General features: G+C 38.8%; 1 protein-coding gene across 3 annotated transcripts; it reads right to left on the reverse strand.

The window, feature by feature from the left end:
- Window positions 1–458: 458 nt before the first annotated feature.
- arid3b (AT-rich interactive domain 3B) lies at window positions 459–18988 on the reverse strand. 3 transcript variants are annotated; one of them, XM_060886101.1, is made up of 9 exons: window positions 18678–18988; window positions 16935–17612; window positions 10561–10635; window positions 10117–10189; window positions 4003–4186; window positions 3606–3856; window positions 2449–2754; window positions 2257–2346; window positions 459–2166 (listed from the first exon to the last, which is right to left on the reverse strand). In XM_060886101.1, exons 1-9 carry the CDS (start codon window positions 18711–18713, stop codon window positions 2033–2035), a joined length of 1827 nt encoding a protein of 608 aa, XP_060742084.1. In that variant the 5' UTR covers window positions 18714–18988; the 3' UTR covers window positions 459–2032. The 3 variants fall into 3 exon arrangements, with proteins under 3 accessions (XP_060742084.1, XP_060742085.1, XP_060742086.1); XM_060886102.1 differs by lacking the exon at window positions 18678–18988 and adding an exon at window positions 18297–18632; XM_060886103.1 differs by lacking the exon at window positions 18678–18988 and adding an exon at window positions 18101–18131.
- Window positions 18989–19472: the final 484 nt, after the last annotated feature.

Consider the following 19472-nt stretch of genomic DNA (forward strand, 5'->3'; position numbering starts at 1 on the left):
TAACAGACCAGCTGTATATATAAGCTTAATTAAGTGTCATTTGTTCCACTAAGAAGTCAATATTAGATATATGAACTATGATAATGATGGGTTATGTAAGTTCCACCACAAAATAAAACAGATCCTCAGACTCCTGGTCTTTATTTCGTGAACAATTGTGGTTATAGGGTCTTAAGTTAACAGAATGAAGGTCACTGTGGTTCTAGTAAACTCAGTTTCCATTAACTTCAAGTATTTTAATAAGGCATTAAATTTAGAAAATTCCCGCACTCTTTAAGAAGATGAACTTGCAATTTATTTCTAGTCCCACATATAAGCTGTCTGCCATGTTCTGTTTAATTCCTGAGATACCTTTTACAAGATTAGACTTTAAAAAAACAAAACAAAATAAAATGCATATCCACACATATGCAACCAGTGCAAGACTGCAAATGTTTAAGAAAAACCACAAGACTTGCTGCATTAAATCAGACTTTAATTCCACTTTGTCAAGCTCCATGCGTAAATAAAGTAAGAACACCAGAAAGAACACAGTAGAAATACAGTTTGATGATCTTTGGTTAGAAGCTATGTAGTCATCAGATAAGTACAGCAAACAGAGCAAATAGAGATCAAGCATCTGCACATAAATAACTCTTCTCACATAGTAAAAAAAAAATGATGTTCCTATTTTGCCATTATCTGTATGAGGTATTTTTGTACTAGCAACCTGAGAATACTTTGGAATTCACTAAAAAGTCATTCATAAAGCGTATAATATTCTTTATTTGTCTTGATTTATCAGGAGCTGATTCTGAGGTAAATCCTAACTCATACTATATAAAGATAACTTTGAGGTAGCTATAGTCACTTTCTGCCGCTGAGGTATATCTAGCCTTGATACGTGAGGCGACTTGGTGCTAAGATTTAAAATAAATTGCAAACTAACGCTGAGATCGATCTGAAATTCCTGAGAACTAGCTTTCCAATATGGAAAGACATTTGAGGCTTCTGAAAAAGTGAAAATAAAAAGGGGAAAGAAAGAAGCGAGTTGTTACGGTTATGTTAAAGCACATGGTTATTAAAACCAGTATATATTGAAAGAACACTATTTATAAACAAATACCCTGGTCCTTCGTTTCAGCATTCTAATATCTGGAGTGGTTTGTAAATATTTCTGAAAACTGCTTCGATCCTGCTCCATGGAGTCAAGGAATAAGGGCCCAAATGTGTGAGCCTAATTGATCGTCTAACGCTGCCAACGAAATGATTGACGTGGAACGCTGTCCCCACTATGGTCTTAATTCTTTTTTTCTTTGTAGTTTGTAAATGAAAATAAGTTTGCATTTGGCTTTGTAAATATCAGTTTCAATACTCAAAACAATACAATACTTAGGGATATCTAGACTAAAAAAATCCAATCAAATCAAGTAATAGACAAAGTAAAAAATGAGAAGAAAAAAAAATGATCCATTTTAAATAAAGCAAAATGCACAAAACCAGGAAACTCCTCTACCCAGACAATAGACAGAACAACAGAAAAACAAAGGAAAAACAAAAATCCAATCCGGATGCTTGGGAATCTATTACTGATGTGCACACATACGGTAAACTCTTCAAAACAAACAGTACTGATGGAAAAATGTCCAACAATCAAACACCCGCTGTATGATTTTGGCAGAATATTTTGTGCCATGATTGTTTGCAGGTGGATGACTCACTGGGAATAAATGCATAGAGGAAGGCATATTGCATTAGTATCAAATGTCTAGAGCACAGAAAGATGCCCAGGACATTGTCATTAAAACATGTGAGTATTTGTTGTAATCAGACCATTGTCATGATCGTTCAGGTCCTGAGAGAATCTATAGCAGGTTAGTGGTAAAGGGCAGAGGTCTTCTGCAAAAGGGCGGAATAATTACAGCTCATCTTTGTAAGTGTGTAATCACTCTCAGCAGAATAAACCCGATGTCTCAAAAAGGAGGTAGACTTGGCTTTGTATACCACTAGACTCTCTGTAAAGGAGAGAGAGAGTCCGTGTGGCTGCTGGGAGCTAAGGAGAGCCGATAGCAGCAGGCTCTGTAGAGCCAGAACCTTTAGAGGAGGAGGGGCCATTGGGATCGACAGAGCAATTCTGGCCTATAAGAGTAGCTGGAGTTCCAGATGACTTCTGAGCATACAGTGATCCTGTAAAGAAATGAGCAAACTTTAAGCAAACATACTTAAACAATATCCTAAATTTACTGAAAGTTGCTGGTGTATAATTCTGTCACGCACCTGAGTAAATGATCCCATTAACCTCTATTGAGACAGTGATACTGGCTGATCCATTTGAGGAGATACTAAGAGACAGATCCTGCTTTTCCTCTAGATAAGAAAGAAAAAGCATTGTGTTAGAAACACTGTGATGGCATTGTAGCACTCAGATCTCCCACCAAACACAAGATTAGATGAAGCTTGTGAACTCACCACGGGGGGTACTGGTAGTGTTGAGGCGCAGATTGCCAGGGTTCACTTGTGAGGCCATTGCAAGCAGGTTCTGCTGGAAGGCCTGCTGCAGAAGCCTCTGCTGCTCTTCAGCCAGGCGGGCCATCTTCCTCTCAGGCCCCTCTATGGCAGAGGCACCAGTTGCCAGAGCTGAAGCACCCATGCCCGTCTCCAACCTCTCACGCAACTGTTCCAATGTGGCAGCCCGTGCCAGCTGCTGTTGGTGGCCTAGTGCCAGAGCCAAGGGTAGTCTACCAGGCAACATAGAAGCTGGACCATCTTCAGGAACTAAGCATTCAGATCAAATAAGACTGATGAGGACAACAAAAGGATGATTCATACAAGACTGATCTTTTCTGATATCAAACAAGTGATGAATGAGTGAAATTATGGTCTCATCACATTACAATCACTTATTTAAAAAAAAAGAACCAATTCGGTCATTTCTAATCTATTAATTAGATAGACCCTTTGATAATAAGGTAATTGATAATTTCCAAAATAATAATTTAAGTAAACAAATAGTAAAGTAAATTCAATTAATATTAGTAAAATCAGTTACTGAATAAATCCTAAATATCATGAAGCCATTTTAAAAGTCTATACTATTTTTTAAAAATAATTAATTTATTTTTAAGCTCTGAAACTTTTCTCCATTTAGGACAATACATTTCTTTTACATAGTAATGTATTACATATTTAAAATAGTAATTAATAATTAACACTGGCAAATAGACACAAGGGGGAGCTTGAACTCATGAAATACACAATCTGGATAAATGTTGCTGATTCAAGTTGTGTACAACGACTGTTTGCATGTTGTTTATATCCAACCCTTTTGTTTTCTGGCCTAATGTCTGATTATAACGAATAACACTTATGTTCCTAATAATGCTCCCCTTGTAGAAGATTCTACCCCAGTGTGATACTGGGTCTCCTGAAACGTTTAGTCAGTGTGACTTTCACACAGCAGACTGCCAAACAAAATATCAATTATTAACTAAGACAAACCTGTAAAATGTTTTAGTTGGCGAAATATTGGGATCGTTACCTATAAGTAATCTACCAGCTACTCTTTTCCCTGATTTAAACAAGGAAGCTACAGCTAAATGAAGGTGAACGAATCCATCCATGATTACCTGTCGCTTTCTTAAGGGCTGGACCCGGTGTGCTCTGCATGCCGTTGTGCCCGGAGTTAGGCAGGTGCATTTTAGGAGGAGAGAGGAGGTGAGGGGCTCCACCGCTGGGGGAAGGAGAGAAGCGGTACAGGCTGTTACTGTACCCGGGCCGACGGCCTTCTCTGCGGTTGCTGTCGATGGCGGCCTGCAGCTCTCCTGGGGAACTGAGTCCTTTCTTCTCACATTCATATGGATACAGGTACTTCATATACCTACACAGAGGAAAAATGAGCGTGCAAAAAAAAGAAATAAATAATCAGCATATAGAGCAACCTAGATTACAACACAAAACTGATCAAGATGACTGAGAACACACCTGCACATAAGTGATATACTTTTACATAATACATTTTCTTACTGTGTGCGGAGGGTGAAGGCAGCGCTGGTGATGGAGGTGGGCAGGTTTAAACCTTTAGTTATCTCTCTCCAGATTTTCTTATTGATCACCTCCACCAGACCTCCCTTCTCGGTCACAAGCTTATAGAGCTTATAGAGGTCCAGCACCTGCTTGGCCATGATGGGGATACGATTCACTGGGGTACCTGGGAACAGAAATAGAGGAGAATAAATTATGTTATTTAAAGTGCTGTCATGTCATGAAATGGGTTTAAGTTTGTGTAGTTTAGGTATATATAATATAAAGAATGAAATTTGCTGGTTTTGCTCCGTATTCTGGTGTTGTCTAAGACACATGATTTGAAAGGGGGGAAAAAAAATAAAGTGAAGTCTGTTAGCCTTAACATGATTGTATGTAGATCCATATAGGATGAGTCATGCAGGGAATTACAGACAGCACTCAAAAACCATTAAAGCAATAAAAGCCCAGACTAGAGATTAATTACTGGTATTATCCAGACTATAAGATCCACTGGTGTATTAGACACAAGTCCCTACACCAAGCAATTGTTTGCATGCCTCACTGAAGACCAAGTGCTCTACCATTCCTTTATTTCAGAGTTTTATTTGCAGTGTCGCATAAGAAAGTGTTGGGTAACATTATGTTATCTTGTTTATGCTACAACTGTGTGGATTCAGTATATGAACACTGTGTTCGTATATGCATGTCTTTGTACATCAAGCATGCTTTAACAGGTACAGCGTTATTTATGTTAGCTGTTGAAGTTATTTGTGTTCATTTTATTATCATCTCACGTACTGTGTCCTGCCAAGCTTCACGTGTCAGGGCTCTGCAGCTGTTTTAAGATAAACATTTCAATTGTGTGCAATTTTATCCTCCACCCACAAAGAAAAGCCGTGTTATGGATAAACATGATCACAATAGTCAGCAATGCATCACAAACAAAAAAAGCACACATTAGTTAAATGCAGATTGTCAGGCTGTGACTAGAGATAAACTTGCATAGATAAACTACATCTTTTCACCGACTCAAGTGAAATTCACTAACCCATCCAGTTGCATGCTTTGCCCCAATTGTGTATCTAGAGTATGACAATTTCTTAGGCAGACAACAGTTTAATTAAAGTAGTAACCGTTTTGTGTCAGTTTATAATATACTTGCAAGTCCATGTTAAAAAGAACGAATTGTCCATACAAGAATTCTCCATCTTTAATGAACCAGAACAGGTCTCACTAAACTCAATGACTAAAATGATTCACTGAATGAGAAGCACAAATCATGGTCCTGACGTAAGTGCCACAGATCAGGTTCAGCACATAAATACTTTACACAATTTACAGAGGTTTAGTTTATAAAAATAAAAAATAAAAATAAAAAGTTCTACCTGTAATTTAATCCTGACTAAAAATCTATGTTTAATAATAATAATTATAATGTAGTTATTTCTGAATATGCTATGAAGAGCCAAAAAAAAAAAAAAACTTCCACCTAACAATTTAAAAAGTTAAATAATTCCTGCACAAATCATGTCTGGCTGTGATGCTTCAAGTAGAAATACTGGTGCACATAAACAAGGAGAAGCATAAGAGATAAACGGAAAACGTAACAACAAAACATGAGCCGTGATGGACTGTAATCTTACTATAGACTGGTGTTTCCTGAGCTACCGGAAAGACTGTAATGAGTCTCAACTGATGGTGCTCAATAAACATTATACAGATTGAAAACGCTATAACAGCTGTGCTATTTCTTCATAAGCACAACTGCTTTAACAAATGTGCTTTCTAAGAAGCGTGAAATGTGGCGTATAGTAACCTTTAAAATAAATGTCATTCAGACAGCAAGAGAGATCTCCCGAGATAGAACTATATATTTAGCTATATATATACACACACACACACACACACACACACACAAGTCCTGCTAGGGAATACGCCAATATTCACGATGTATTTATTTACCCAAAGAGTATGCCATGATTTAAATGCCAGGCTGCCAAAACATGTTATTTAATGCTGGGGATGACATTACCCATTCATCAGATGACCAGTAAACAGGTCCAAGCTCAGGGTTAAACCCAGGTCACAATGCTACGGCTTAAGAAGAGGGTCAAAAGTGAGGAATGTAAAGCGGTACAGTCAAAAGAGAAACTGTGTAACATGTACCATAACTGTAAAACTGACCAAGCTTATGTGAAACGTGAGACAGCATTTATGGTAAACCGGCTGGTGACTTTTCTAGGAATTTTCAACCGGTCACGTTGCTATAATCAGCCAAATAAGGGAAAGGGCATTAAGATAAATCAGGAAAGGTTAATGACATAAAAGAGTGAGCGGGGGCTTTAGTACTGTGATTAGAGTCTGAAGACATGCAGCGTTAATGCAGTCAGGACATGACTTGTGAGGTCACAACTAACAAGCCTGAGACAAGAAAGAGACAAAGAAGAAAAGGTTTGCATCCATTAGAAGACATCATAAAGGCCATTCTTCCATAAAGACTTCTTCGAGAGTAAACATAAATTAAATCCACTTAGGAATTTTCATGAGTATTCGAGAGAAAACGGATACTTTTTATTGACCACTATTTCTTCTTTATTCTCTGCTCAGCCAGCAGAAAGAATCGAGTGAATATGACCTTTGACTTATATGGCGAGGAAACGGCCTTCCACATTAAGAAACCTTCACTCATTTAACGAAGCAATAGCAGGCACAGTGATGGCAGTTAGGCCGAAGGAAATACCACACTCAGACTTAAACAATGCTCGTCTTTCTTATTGTAGAGTAGGTGGTAAGGGGCACAGGAAATGCATGGTTTAACACCAGGTCAGACATCCTGGATGATATGCTGGTTGAAATTATACAAGGAAAATACAGCTAAGGGACAAGTTAGGACAAGAAGATCTGAGCTGTTGTGTGTGCAGGAGAAAAGATTGTGTGAAGTTATAGGAATATCTTCAGCAAGGTGCATTTACAAAACTGCATACTGATAAACTAGATACTGGCACATGGTAGACTGGTATCACGTGTTAGACAAAACAAAGACCACTTCAACCTGGGTTATTTGTTTATTTAGTTAATCTGCAACTTATACCTGCATTCCAACTTATTTATACACTCGGTGGAAAAATCTTCAAATCATAAATTCAAATCAGTGTTGAATTTAACATAATGTAAGGATGAAGTAAAACCGTACACCTTAACATAAAACAGTCCAGCTAAAATATATTATCTTATTACTCTTCTAAAAGTAATTTTATTTACATAAATATATAATAATAATCTTTGTAACAATCTCTGGAAAATTGTCCATAGTGTGTGACTGCGTGAGTGAATGAGAGTGTGTGTGTGTGTGCTCTGCGATGGGTTGGCACTCCGTCCAGTGTGTATCCTGTCTTGATGCCTGATGACGCCTGAGATAGGCACAGGCTCCCCGTGACCCGAGGTAGTTCAGATAAGCGGTAGAAAATGAGTGAGTGAGTGTGAATCTTTGCAACAAATACTCGTAAATACTCAAACCTGCAAACTAATGAGGAAAGGTTCACATAAACCTAAAAGTCAAATACTTCTCAAATTATAAACCATGAATCCTAAACACAATCAAATTTTTGTTAGGCCAGAAGGGGGAAGGCTGTTTGGAGAAACCGCACTGCATAAAGGAGTGCTAAAAGAGCAGTCAGTCAACACAAACACTGATTTATAACTAATATACTACATTTATCAGTGTGTCTGCCTCGAATACATGGAAATGTATGAAACTGACATTTAATTGGAAACAGCCATCTATCTACGAGGATGTCTATTTATTGATTTAGCAGGTAATAAAAACAAAAAACTGTTCTACAATCTGATAAATCCTTTATCCGCCTGCTGATAACATGCAGTCTGAACCCAACAGTCCTGCGTCACACGGGCTAATATTCAGGGGATAATCCAGTATTACTGATGCAAAGCCATTCGCTATACATGCTACATTAATGAGTTTAATGAGACATTAATCAATTACATGCAAACCTACACACATACCTATGGCAAGTAGGTATCCTGAGATGCATATCCATATTTATCCTGCTTGTAAAAGTATAAGTACAGAACTCCATTTGACTAGTGTGTACGATCAAAATTAGGTTTAACAACAAAAGCCTTGAAGGTGACATTATCAAGGCCCAAATATGACCATGATTTGTACAAAGAGTAAGGCTACACAGTCCACCTCTAACTGTGAAAATGAAATGAATTGAAGATTCATTAGCTCATAAGAGAACAAGGAAAGGGTGGGGTGGGGTGTGGGGTTTGTTTGGGGTGGGGGGGAAATTCTTGTCTTTCCAATATAAATAGCAGATCGCCATAAAAGTTGAGGGTTTCGGCAGGGGAACAGCAGAACACATAAAAACACAGAGGAAATCCATTCAGCAGGATGTCAAAAACACACCAGAGGAAAAAAACAAGGCTCACGAAAGCAGAAGACAAAACGTCCACAAAACAGGACATGCCATACTCATCGTTAACTCAGCACGATATACATGACCCCCAAATCCATTTTCCACTCATCAAGAAAAGGCACGTGCTGAATTCTCCACAAAGATGGCTCTAGAAGAAAATCACTTCTTTCTCTGTTTCTTATGGTCTCCTGCTGATCTAAAAGCTCTCTATTGTCTTATTCCTTCATCTGTGTGGTATTCCCTTTATATCAAAAGGTGAGGCCTTACATTTTAGGAACTCATTAATCTTCTGCAGAAGGACAGGAGGCCCCTTAATCCACCTCACCCCCCCTCTCCTTAAGGCCCCAAGCAAGTGGACACCCCACCTGCCCCCCACTGCATGCGCGCGCACACACACACACACAACTTTGCCCATCTTGCCTGCAGCTCCTGCTGCTCTCCTCCTCCACTCTTATCAGGTTTCAGTCACTTTGACAACTAGGACAATGCGTAGAGGCCCATGAGTATTGAAGTGTGTGTGCACATTTGTGCTTCATTAAGAGGAAATGTTTGACCAATTCAAATTCCTAAAATGATCAATTTTAACAAAGACTGGGAGCCAAATTTCTACAATCAACCAACCATGCAAACTACATGACGCATCACGGGATCTGTGCATGAATCCCAGAGGCTGCAGTGAGCTGGACATATAATTAGAAATAAACTATTGTTTTGTTTCCAAAATATAGATTCAGCTGCAGACAATCCAGGCGACGCTACGTCAACTTTAAATCCCGTAGCGGCCCTCAATCTGCCCCACTTTGTGTGTAGGAAAAGGAACCGATAAAACAACATCCCTCAGCTTCCTTTCTCAAGTGGGCCACACTAAATTGCCTGATGGGAACAACTTGAGGATTGTTAGTAACCCCATTTTTCACTGTCTGGCTCAACTAGCATGTCTTTCACACTAAAACAGTCAAACAAACATCATTAATCATGAGGAGAGGACCCCACCGACAGACATTTGGTACAATCAAACATTTGCCATTCGCCCTCCACTATTACGTCTAACTTCTTGACGCCTCCAGTTACACACAAACACAGAGGGCTTTTTTTTTTTTTTTTGGGGGGGGTTGTCCCACACAGGCACACACAGCTCCCCATCTGGATGAGTTTAAATCCTAAGGTAGAGGTTAACAGCCTTGTCCCTGAAAGCTTAGTCTGATGACGCTGCCAGGCTCATCTCATTGTCACAATATGACAATCACGGAGTACCTGTGAATCCTCTTAGTCTGGCCCAGGAGTTAGTTGTGTGCTATGTTCAGTCTTTAAAAACCAGAGTGAAACTGTTTAACAGCCTTATGACCAAAAACCTAATGTCTGTTTGGATGATCTGGAGTGTCAGTATTGTGAGCACTATAAGTGTGTGGATACTTAGATACTGAGAGGACCTATAACTAAATACGCCTGAAGTGGACAGGAGAATATTTAGTGTGTCCTGGAAACACCAGGGATGATTTTGGTGAAAGACTACACAGGTTAGAGATAAACTAACTTGTATAAAACGTCACTTGTTAAAGTCATTTTTGATTCTAAATTGATTTGTGCAGTGTGCAATATTTAAACTATTATTACTCTTTCAGGCACAGAACAAAATGATCAAGAAAGCAAAGAATAAAGAAATCTGTTGCTTTACCTCTTTTCTGCATGAAGGTGAATAGGTCATCTAGAAACTCCTTCCGGTTAGGGTCACTGTCCAGTTCATAAAGCTGCAAAAAAATAATAAAATAAATACATAAATAATTGATACTCAGATTGAATGTGATATTCTCAGATGACATTCTTTATAGAACATTGCTACTATCAGGTGACTCTCTAATGTCTATGACATGTAAACATTAATAATTATTCTTTTTTAAAAAACACAAACGATTTATTTGTTACATGAAATCAAAAAACTGACTGTCCAGTTTATTTAATAAAAAAATATATACAAATTATGAGCAATCCATTTGCATTCACCATGTTACGACATGCTATCATCTGGGCACGTAGGCGCTTTAGATACCATTGTGAAACTGGGTCAATGTGTCACTGATAAGAACACCAGCAGCCATGAATTTCAGATCTTACGGTTTACCTTGGCAAAGTCTCTGGAGGCCTCCCCTCTCCCTCTCCCTCCATCGCTTTCTTCATTCCAACTCGCATTGCCATTCTGTAGAACAAGAGAGTCACTCAACTCCAAAAAGTTTACACAAGCAGAAAATGTCAATAAAGTCCCAAAAGACAGGAAGGCCACTGAATCAAAATTAGAACCAAACAGACAGAGAACCAAACAGGACAAAGAAAAGGTTTGAAACAAAATTAATGCTGACCTCTAAACTCTATAGAACTCACTGTTTCCAATGGCATAATGGACACTTTTCAGCATTAACTTGAGTTTTAACTTATCAATAGAGAATGTAACCTATGACACAGGAAAAAAAAAACACTTAAGCTAATAAAAATATTTTGCTTGGGGTTTTCAGCCACTTAGATTATTATAGGTATCTTTGTCGATTTCTTGGAGTCTGCTTCATCAGTGGTGCTCATGGCAGGCCTCATAAAGCACTTACAAGCTCTTACAGTTCCTTGATGCATATACTCTTTGCTTGATTACAGGCTATCCAGGTTGTCCCTCTGAGCAGCTTTAGAAACAACAAGGCAGAGAGGTAATAAAGCAGTTTTACAGGAGCTTCTCTCCATCCCCCTCTTTAATATGCTAAGTGAATCACAGCTGGGGAGAGAATGGGATCTTCAGAGTTTATAGCAAATACACACCAGCTGGGCCCACACGAGGGGAGACGCTCCACAGGGGAACTGTGGAGGGCAGACTTGCTGTGTGGTATTGTGTGTTTAGAGAAAGACGGGGTTGCGTCCATATATTACACAGTATAGTATGTTATGTACTATATGAGCATCAAATACATCCAACACTAATCATAAATACAGATAAGTGTTGCTTATGTAGTCAATATGACAAAATAGGAACCTAATGCTATACATGCTAACCACAAAGTCAACACTTTGTCCTCCCAAATGTGTTCAGCTGCCATTTTTCATGGAGGTGTCATGGCAATTAGATTTACACACACACTATATAACATTATCTCACAGCAAAGACATTTATAAACTGGGCAAGCTGTTATCAGGCTTTGGCCTCACTAATTATATTAGAGAAGACTGATAGTGAGAGGGCAAATTAGCCAAGAGGAGGAACCAGATGACCATCTGGGTCAGAAAGAGGAAATGAAGTCCCCCATCCCCCATATCAATTGAACAGAAACTACATGTGACCATGTCAAATAATTACTCTGGGAGATGGGACAAACACCTTATGTTACCAAGTGCCAATGCATTGTGCTGAGGTTGGGTGCATACAGTGGAACATCCTGAAATGTGAAGAGGATGTTGGCTTACGTTTATGTATAACGGTAGGAAAATAGTTACTGTGCATATAGCGAAAAACAACAATTCAGACAACCGTGACCTCGACAATCACACAAATCTGTCTGGTTTTCAAATGCAAAAGTAACAGTGGTTTCTAAGTGATAAAAGTAAAAAAAAAAAAAAAAAAAAGAAAGAAGCAGACAGACTGCTAGTGTTTGAAAGTTATATTTTGCGTGTTTTAAAGAAATCTGGTCAGTGGTGCAAACATTCACAGGTGGAGCTATTGTGTATCTCAATTTACAAAAATCTAAAAACATTATAAAGTTCATAAAGAGATTAAAACATTTTTAGAATTGTTTGGTCAGTTTAAGTTGTCATCTTTCACTACAAAAATATTTGAGTTTTTCTGATTAAAATCCACAGTGTGAGTCACAAATCATTCTATTTAAACCAAATTCGAAACTACACCGGATAATCAGTCCTGTGGTCCATTAAACATTGCATTATTTAACTGCTGGCTGCACTTGGGTTTTGAGAGAGTACTTTAATCCCACAGATTCTCTACCAGCCCAGTTACTACATGACAAAGCAAATGCTGATCATTGTAAACCTTAACACGACATATACAGTGCATTCTATGAAAGAAACACAATGTGACATTAAAACGTTCAGTGTAACATATAGGTAGAACCGTAAGCAAACTAAGTACAGGACCTAACCGTAAATGATACGGTGGAAGTGTAATAACAGTGTTGAAATTCACTTTGGAGCACTAATACTCATCCTACACATGGGAGAAGAGCCAGAGCAGACAAAGGGCCATAGAGGAGCCTATAACTGCTAATCTGGAGGCCGGCAGCTCTTTTGAGGATAGACGGTTTGCTACATCAAAGAACAGCTAGCCTTTTAAAGAAATGGATACAGATGTGAATATCTCACTGTCCAGTATCATAGTGATTGTGCTTCTCTTTAATGATGCCAACAATGACTAAGGCTTGAGATTGTACAAGAAATAACATTCCAGATTAGAGACTAAATACTTCCTGAGCAATTTTGGTGGAAGAATCTAGAAACAGACGATGCTAAAGCTGCAGATGTTCTACAAACTGCAGTGTGACTCTTTGGGACTTCAAACACACTTAAAATGCTTATATAATGGTATATAAATGCAAGGATCTTCAACCTTTCTGAATGAAAACTACCTCAGTCAGGTCAGGACAGGCGTCGATGGTGAGGGTGGGGGTGTGTGGATGACAGACATTCTAGACTTTCTGAGAGTTAAAGGAAATGGACATGGAAATAAAAAAGCAGTCCCTTTGCTTCCCCATCTACCTTTCTGCTCAATTACCACCCCCCGTTCCATTACTACTCCAGTTACGTCCAGTGAACTTGACAAGAAAAGGTCACAAATCACACAACAACGTGGCCACTCCCTCTATTCTTTGTTCACGCAAAAAAAACCCTGGTGAGAATTCTCACCGTTTCAGGAGAAGAAACGTTTAATGCCACTTGGAATGTTTCCCTTGGGTGGGTCTGGACAACCCAGACACCAATATTACACCCTTTCCATACATCACCCCAAAGCTTTTTATCATCAAATACTTCAGATTTGGTTTACATCTTCCTTCCCATCCACAAAGTATACAGCACAATCCTGAAAAGTCATGGAACATCTCAACAGTTTGTATTGTCTGTACTGGAGACAGACAATTTGGAACAATTAACCACAGCAACCATTTGCCTTACAAAGACAGACAAAAAATGCGAATCTTAATGACGAATGACCAAATCTATCTCACAGATGGCTGCACTTTGCATTAACAGCAGCGATCATAGGACCCAAGAGAGTTGTTCAGTGTTAATGCCCAATAATACCTCCCAATCATACTGAACATCCTGCTGACATACACAAAGCGCATGATGATTACTGAAAATATAAGCATGATGGAAATATCATTGTTTAGAACCAAGTTTTTATTCACAATAATCTGCCATTCAAAGTGGAGTTTTTTTTTGTTTAAAATATCTTGAATTAGTAAAATTCCAAACAAAGGGTTCTTATTTTAAATTCTACCTGTAAAGATACTTTTTTGCCATTACTTTCTATGATAGCCGGACTCGTGTAAATGCACATAGTTACACTATGCAAAATACATATTCTTAAAACCTCAGTAAATTCAAATCCAAGGAAGCTTCATTTATAAATGCATCCAAGTTGCCAGACATTCATGTTAACCACCGCAAGACTTAACATCGATATAATAAGAACTGATTGCTCACAGCAGACTTAATCTGCTAGCACACGCTTGATGTGTTGCCAAAATGTCAATTAAATAATGCAACAGCTTTTGACAAGACTGCTCTCCAACCTACAATGAAGCGCCTCTTATTCACCAGTCTTTCAAGAGAGAGAATGAAATTCTAAATGTGACCTTCATGAGACAGACACAATACCATGGCAACCTCTTTTCTGTAGCCTGAAATTAAAGAAACCCTTTGTTTTTTTTGTTGCAAGAATTATTATTGTATTAAAAGGACAAACAACAAACACCCCCTAAAAAGCACAGATCACATTCAGCAAAGTCATTTGTGTAACAACACAAACAGCCAAAGATTTGTGTGAAGTGATACTCAAGCCATTGTTATTCGTAGTGCAAAAAAAAAAAGAAAAAAAAAAACCTGGGAATTCATCAACCTGGGAAACTCCAACACGAGGGATAGTAGTAACATGCTTCTTGTGAGGTGCAGTTATAGGCTATAATTCAGCTTTCAGTTCAAATGTGTCTCACTGCTCACTGAGCCTGATTAAACCAGCATTAATCAGAGTAGATTAGCATGCTTGGGGAAAGAAAGCGTGTTGAGTGTTGCGTCACTGAAAAAGAGCCTACAACCACCATATGCGTGTGTGTGTTCAAAACACATTATACCTATGATGTTGGTCAAGTAGTCTATGAAAACATCAGTCAGCATTATTATTGTGGAAACAGAACATAGAATATTTACTCTCAAACGTTTAACACCTCCAGTTTTTTTCCCAAAACGAAAGTGTCATTCTGCAGCTTTTCCTAAATTACTTAATCTCATGACTACCAACAGGCTATTCCTCCAGGATTATGCATGTGACTTTAATTAGCAAATTCTTTTCCATGTTGACAACATACAAAGCAGATCTGAAGGTGTGGTGTTTTTTTTTTTTAATCTAAAGCTTCCAATTAATTGGGTGATTTCCTAAAGATATAAGCAAACATCACCAGAGTCCCTGACACTGTGTAGGTGTTTACTGATTGACTTGTGCTTTAAAGTGTGAAAAGCTTCAAAAAGACAACCCCCACCCTCATTTGAAAATGCAATTTGTGGCATCTGTTCTCTTTTGTGTTGCCGGTGCCATCAAACCAGCCCCCCTACACACACTGCAATCTGATACTGTCACCACTGCAGAGCATCATTAAATACTAAAGAACAGACATGAAAAGGAAGGATAAAAAGAAAGCTAAACAAAATGGAGACGAGCTACTTCTCGGTCATCAATAAATTCCTCTCACAGCAGCTGAACCAAACCTCATGGCCAGAGATCTATAAAGTAGGCATTAACACAATAGTCTCTCTCTTCCTCTCTTTCTAATAACTTCTGTGACCACAGAATGCTGCTGGGGTCAGTCCTAATACACAATCCCCATAACCAATCTCTAAAAATCAACAAAATGTGTTTAGTCTGTAAACGCCGAAAGAAAAGATAAAATATATTTGGGTGAACCGTTTGATTCTTTTCATAATAAAACCATTGGGTGAGCACACAGCTAATAATGGAACAACACTATCCAATTAGTTTCATGGGTATTACATTTAACCTTATTTGAGCACTGCAAATGAAGTTATGTATGTTATGTAAAACATATTTGAACAATGTGTTTGAACTTTAAAAATAGACTTTTCCCTACAAAATGTACATATTAAATGATTGTTTAATTAAAGCTAACAAAACTCCTTTTCTACTAAACCACCTCCAGTAATAAAGCCCACATCCAGCTGGCAAGACATAGAGGGTGCAAAGGAAATTATATCTCACCCACACCCACCATTATCCTATAAATATATAGTGACATGGGTGTGACCAAAACATCAGAGTGCTGCCCATCTACATGGAGCTGCACTTCCTGCCATAATAGCTTTATTGCTGGGTTCTCCCTATAGCTTCCTCTAAAACACATCTTACTGTGTGTCTAGTTCAATTTAAATAATAAAAAAAGGTAGTGGAGTTTAATATATAAAAAAAGAGAAAAGAATTGAAAGAAAGCAGAAGCTGGTGCTTTAAATCGTTATCATAGATTTAAAACAAATGCAAATGAAATTTTCACAACTTCAACTATTATTCCCAAAAAACTTGAAAAGTAAAAACCATCTCTGCTACATTAAAAGAGAAATTTCTGTGCTAAAAACATCAGAGCTCGCAATGGACAACGTAAAAAAACAAGAAAATTATTTTATTCCTCTCTACACGAAGTTAATAGTATGTTAACAATTTGATTTTAAGTAGTTTAGAAAGCAACAACAAATTTAGATCTTACAATTCTAGAATGAAATCTAATCTATATTCTTAGAATATTTGTGTATTTGTGCATCACAGTGTGTAAATCACTATGACTGGTCTCCTGAAGCAGAGGCACGTGCCTCCAACAACTTGGCCTTCTGTCTAACAACACTGGCGGCGTGTCTCTCTGGACAGAAGCCAAGACAGAAAAATGCTGCCAAGTATCTGTACTAAGAAAGCACCGCTGGCCAGGAAGAACAGAGGAAAGTATGAATGCTTGGGAAAAAGAATGAATGAAAGAGTAAATGAAGTGTTTGCACTGCTAGGCTGACTGCATGAAGGTCACACATTGAACACTCAAGTATGAAGCATTTATACTTGAGTGTTCAATGTGTTAACCTATTTAAACAATTCTTTAAACCACTAAAACATATTCATGCAACTTCTATAAACTGAAAGAAAAATCTAGTCAAATAATTGTTTTTAGTAAAACTCCCCTTTCTGAGAAAGTCCTCAGAATATGAAAACATAAAAGCTACTATAAACAAAAGACAAACCTGTTTGATTGAGTCTTCAAAACTCCAGTCGGCAAGACCATTTGGCGTATTGAATGAATGCTGCTCAGTAGGGGATGGGCTGTCCTCTGGTTCATCCTTCACTTTTGGTGGAGGTGAGCGGGCTCGTTTTTTTGCAGCTGCAGGAGAAGCAGCATAGACTGGGAAAGGGTATGGAGCGATTCCCACCCCCTGCTGCTGAAGAGCCAGGCTTTGCTTTCTGAGAAACTCCAAACCATCGCCTTCGTCATCCTCACTTCCATCCTCACCATCCATCATCTCCTCATCTTCATCTTCTCCAGCAGAAGCCGGTCCTCTGTTCATCTCTTCATCGTCCTCTCCATCTTGCACAGATTCTACACTACTTTGGGTAGAAACCCTGGTTGGAGGCCCTTGGCTGTTTTTCAGCATTTGTTCTCTGGAACTGTTGCTGAAGTATTCTGGGTTTATTGGTATTCCCTGGGCACGGGCAGAAGCCATGATGGCGTGTTGAGCAGCAAGCTGCTGGGCATACAGGATGTGGGCTTCGCTCAGGTGTCGCTCTTTTCTCTCCATGTCCAGTTTCGCTTGCTGCTGCCTCTGGAGCTGCTCCATGACCGCCTCAAGTTTAACACCGGCCACTGCACCAAGAGTCGCCTGAGAGAATGCTCCAGCCAGACCACTATCCTGAGATAAGATGGGCTGAATACACAAACATCATTAGTTTTGGTGGTAGCTTTGTCAATTTCCTTTAAAAGAGTGAACCGTATTTCTCAGAACAACACTTTACTTTTAAAGAAGGTACCATCTAAACTCAAACCATCCATAAATTCAGTTGCATAGAAAGATCATGTCCACACCAGTAACGTAATTAAGCAATGAGGCAAGGTTGAATCCCATAATAACTCCTTATTCTCTACTAACAAACCCGATTATAAGTTTGTTCCAGTATCTGAGCACTATGTAGACTAAAAAACAAACAAAACAAACAAACAAAAAAAAAACAAAAGGTCTTCTCTATACGTCCATTTAAAAATATCAGCACTTACAGATTGAAACTACACTTAGATAGTTTTGGGATTCAATTATAAATGTACCTGGCTTGTTAAAAGTAGAACAATTCAATCAAATAAAATTTTAAAAGCTGAAAAAAACAAACAAAAAAAAAACAAACAAAAAAAAACGCACACATTTGTCCTTTGACCCTGATCCGTGCCTACTTGGCACCCGGTGACCGGATTTCCGGCCAAACACCAAGTCTCTGGATTCTAAATTTAAAATCATTTTTAAAACATCCGTCCAGATCAGCCGCATTTACACGATGATAATTGTGTCTGTCGAAAGTTGTATCGAGTGTGTAAAATGTAAACCAGACGCAACACTTACACCATCTAACACAGGCGGCGGATTAAACACTATGGCGCACTTCCAATGTAACCATGTAATCTCCAGTGAGGACAAACAGCCAAGAGCAAAAAGCTTCAGTTCTCAACTTAAACTGTTATCTGTAAAGACTGTAGAATCCGTGGGAACAGTGTGCAGACTGAAGAACACACCAAACTCCAGTCATGACGTGTACAAACTGAATTACCGGCAACATTAAAACTACACGGTCATTAAAACAAACTAAGTTGCAAAAGTGGGGAAATAAAACGCGCGCCCTCGTGCGCAAAAAAATCGAATCGACTCTTAATACATTTTCTAAACTCTTCATGAATATTTGAGGATGTAATAACGTTACAGTAGCTATTCATCTGTCGGACTCACCGTTTGCGCCTTGCTGCTACTGGAATTGTCCACCATCCCTTTTTTTTCCTACAGAGTTTTTTTTTCTTCTCGTCTGTGCTCGATCAAAAAGCCCAGAGTGTGTGCATCCAGCCGAGTAGTTAATATTCCTCGTGATAAGCCTCTGATAGTCCTCTGGTGCTCCCAAGAAAAAAAAAAAAAAAAGAAAATCGATGTTGGGATTTAGGGGGAAAAAAACAGGGGGCCAGCCAAAGGGAAACGCTCGCTGACCTCCCCTCCTGAAGTGGCGCGTGTATGGGGACTCCCACACTCCCCTTGGCTTTCCTCCACCCACCAGCACCACACACACACACACACACACACACACACACACACACACACACACACACACACACACACACACACACACACACACACACACACACACACACACACACAGAGCAACAAGTAGGCCTTCCAGCACTGTGCTGTCCCACACACCTTTACACACACCTTTATACACACATTTATTCATTTATGAATTAAAGACACAGACACATTCCTTGGTGCAATGTAGCCAGGAAATTCTCATGACCGTCAGTACTCTAAGACCATGCTTTAAACAAGGGATTCAGGGACCGCAAGGTATCTGCGGTACTATAATTTCAGTGGGTTCTGAAATAATCATTTTGATGATTTTATTCTTGAACGTGATGAAGATATAAAGAAGAAGCTCTATGACGGTCAACTACAAACAATATATCGTCCCCGTTTTGCAGTGTTACGCTAAGCCTTGTTAAATGCTCGTTTCTGATTGGCCAGAAGGTTTGAATAACT

The sequence above is a fragment of the Tachysurus vachellii genome, chromosome 14 (assembly GCF_030014155.1).
Source record: "Tachysurus vachellii isolate PV-2020 chromosome 14, HZAU_Pvac_v1, whole genome shotgun sequence".
NCBI lineage: Eukaryota > Metazoa > Chordata > Actinopteri > Siluriformes > Bagridae > Tachysurus > Tachysurus vachellii.

Excerpts from the sequence above, each read along its gene's own strand:
- arid3b (XM_060886101.1), bottom strand. The coding sequence starts at position 18,713 with ATGGTGGACAATTCCAGTAGCAGCAAGGCGCAAACG. Across the intron at positions 4,187-10,116 it reads CACCTTCATGCAGAAAAGAG|GTACCCCAGTGAATCGTATC; the intron begins GTAAAGCAACAG and ends TTCTGTTCCCAG. Across the intron at positions 2,167-2,256 it reads TAATGGGATCATTTACTCAG|GATCACTGTATGCTCAGAAG; the intron begins GTGCGTGACAGA and ends ATTTCTTTACAG.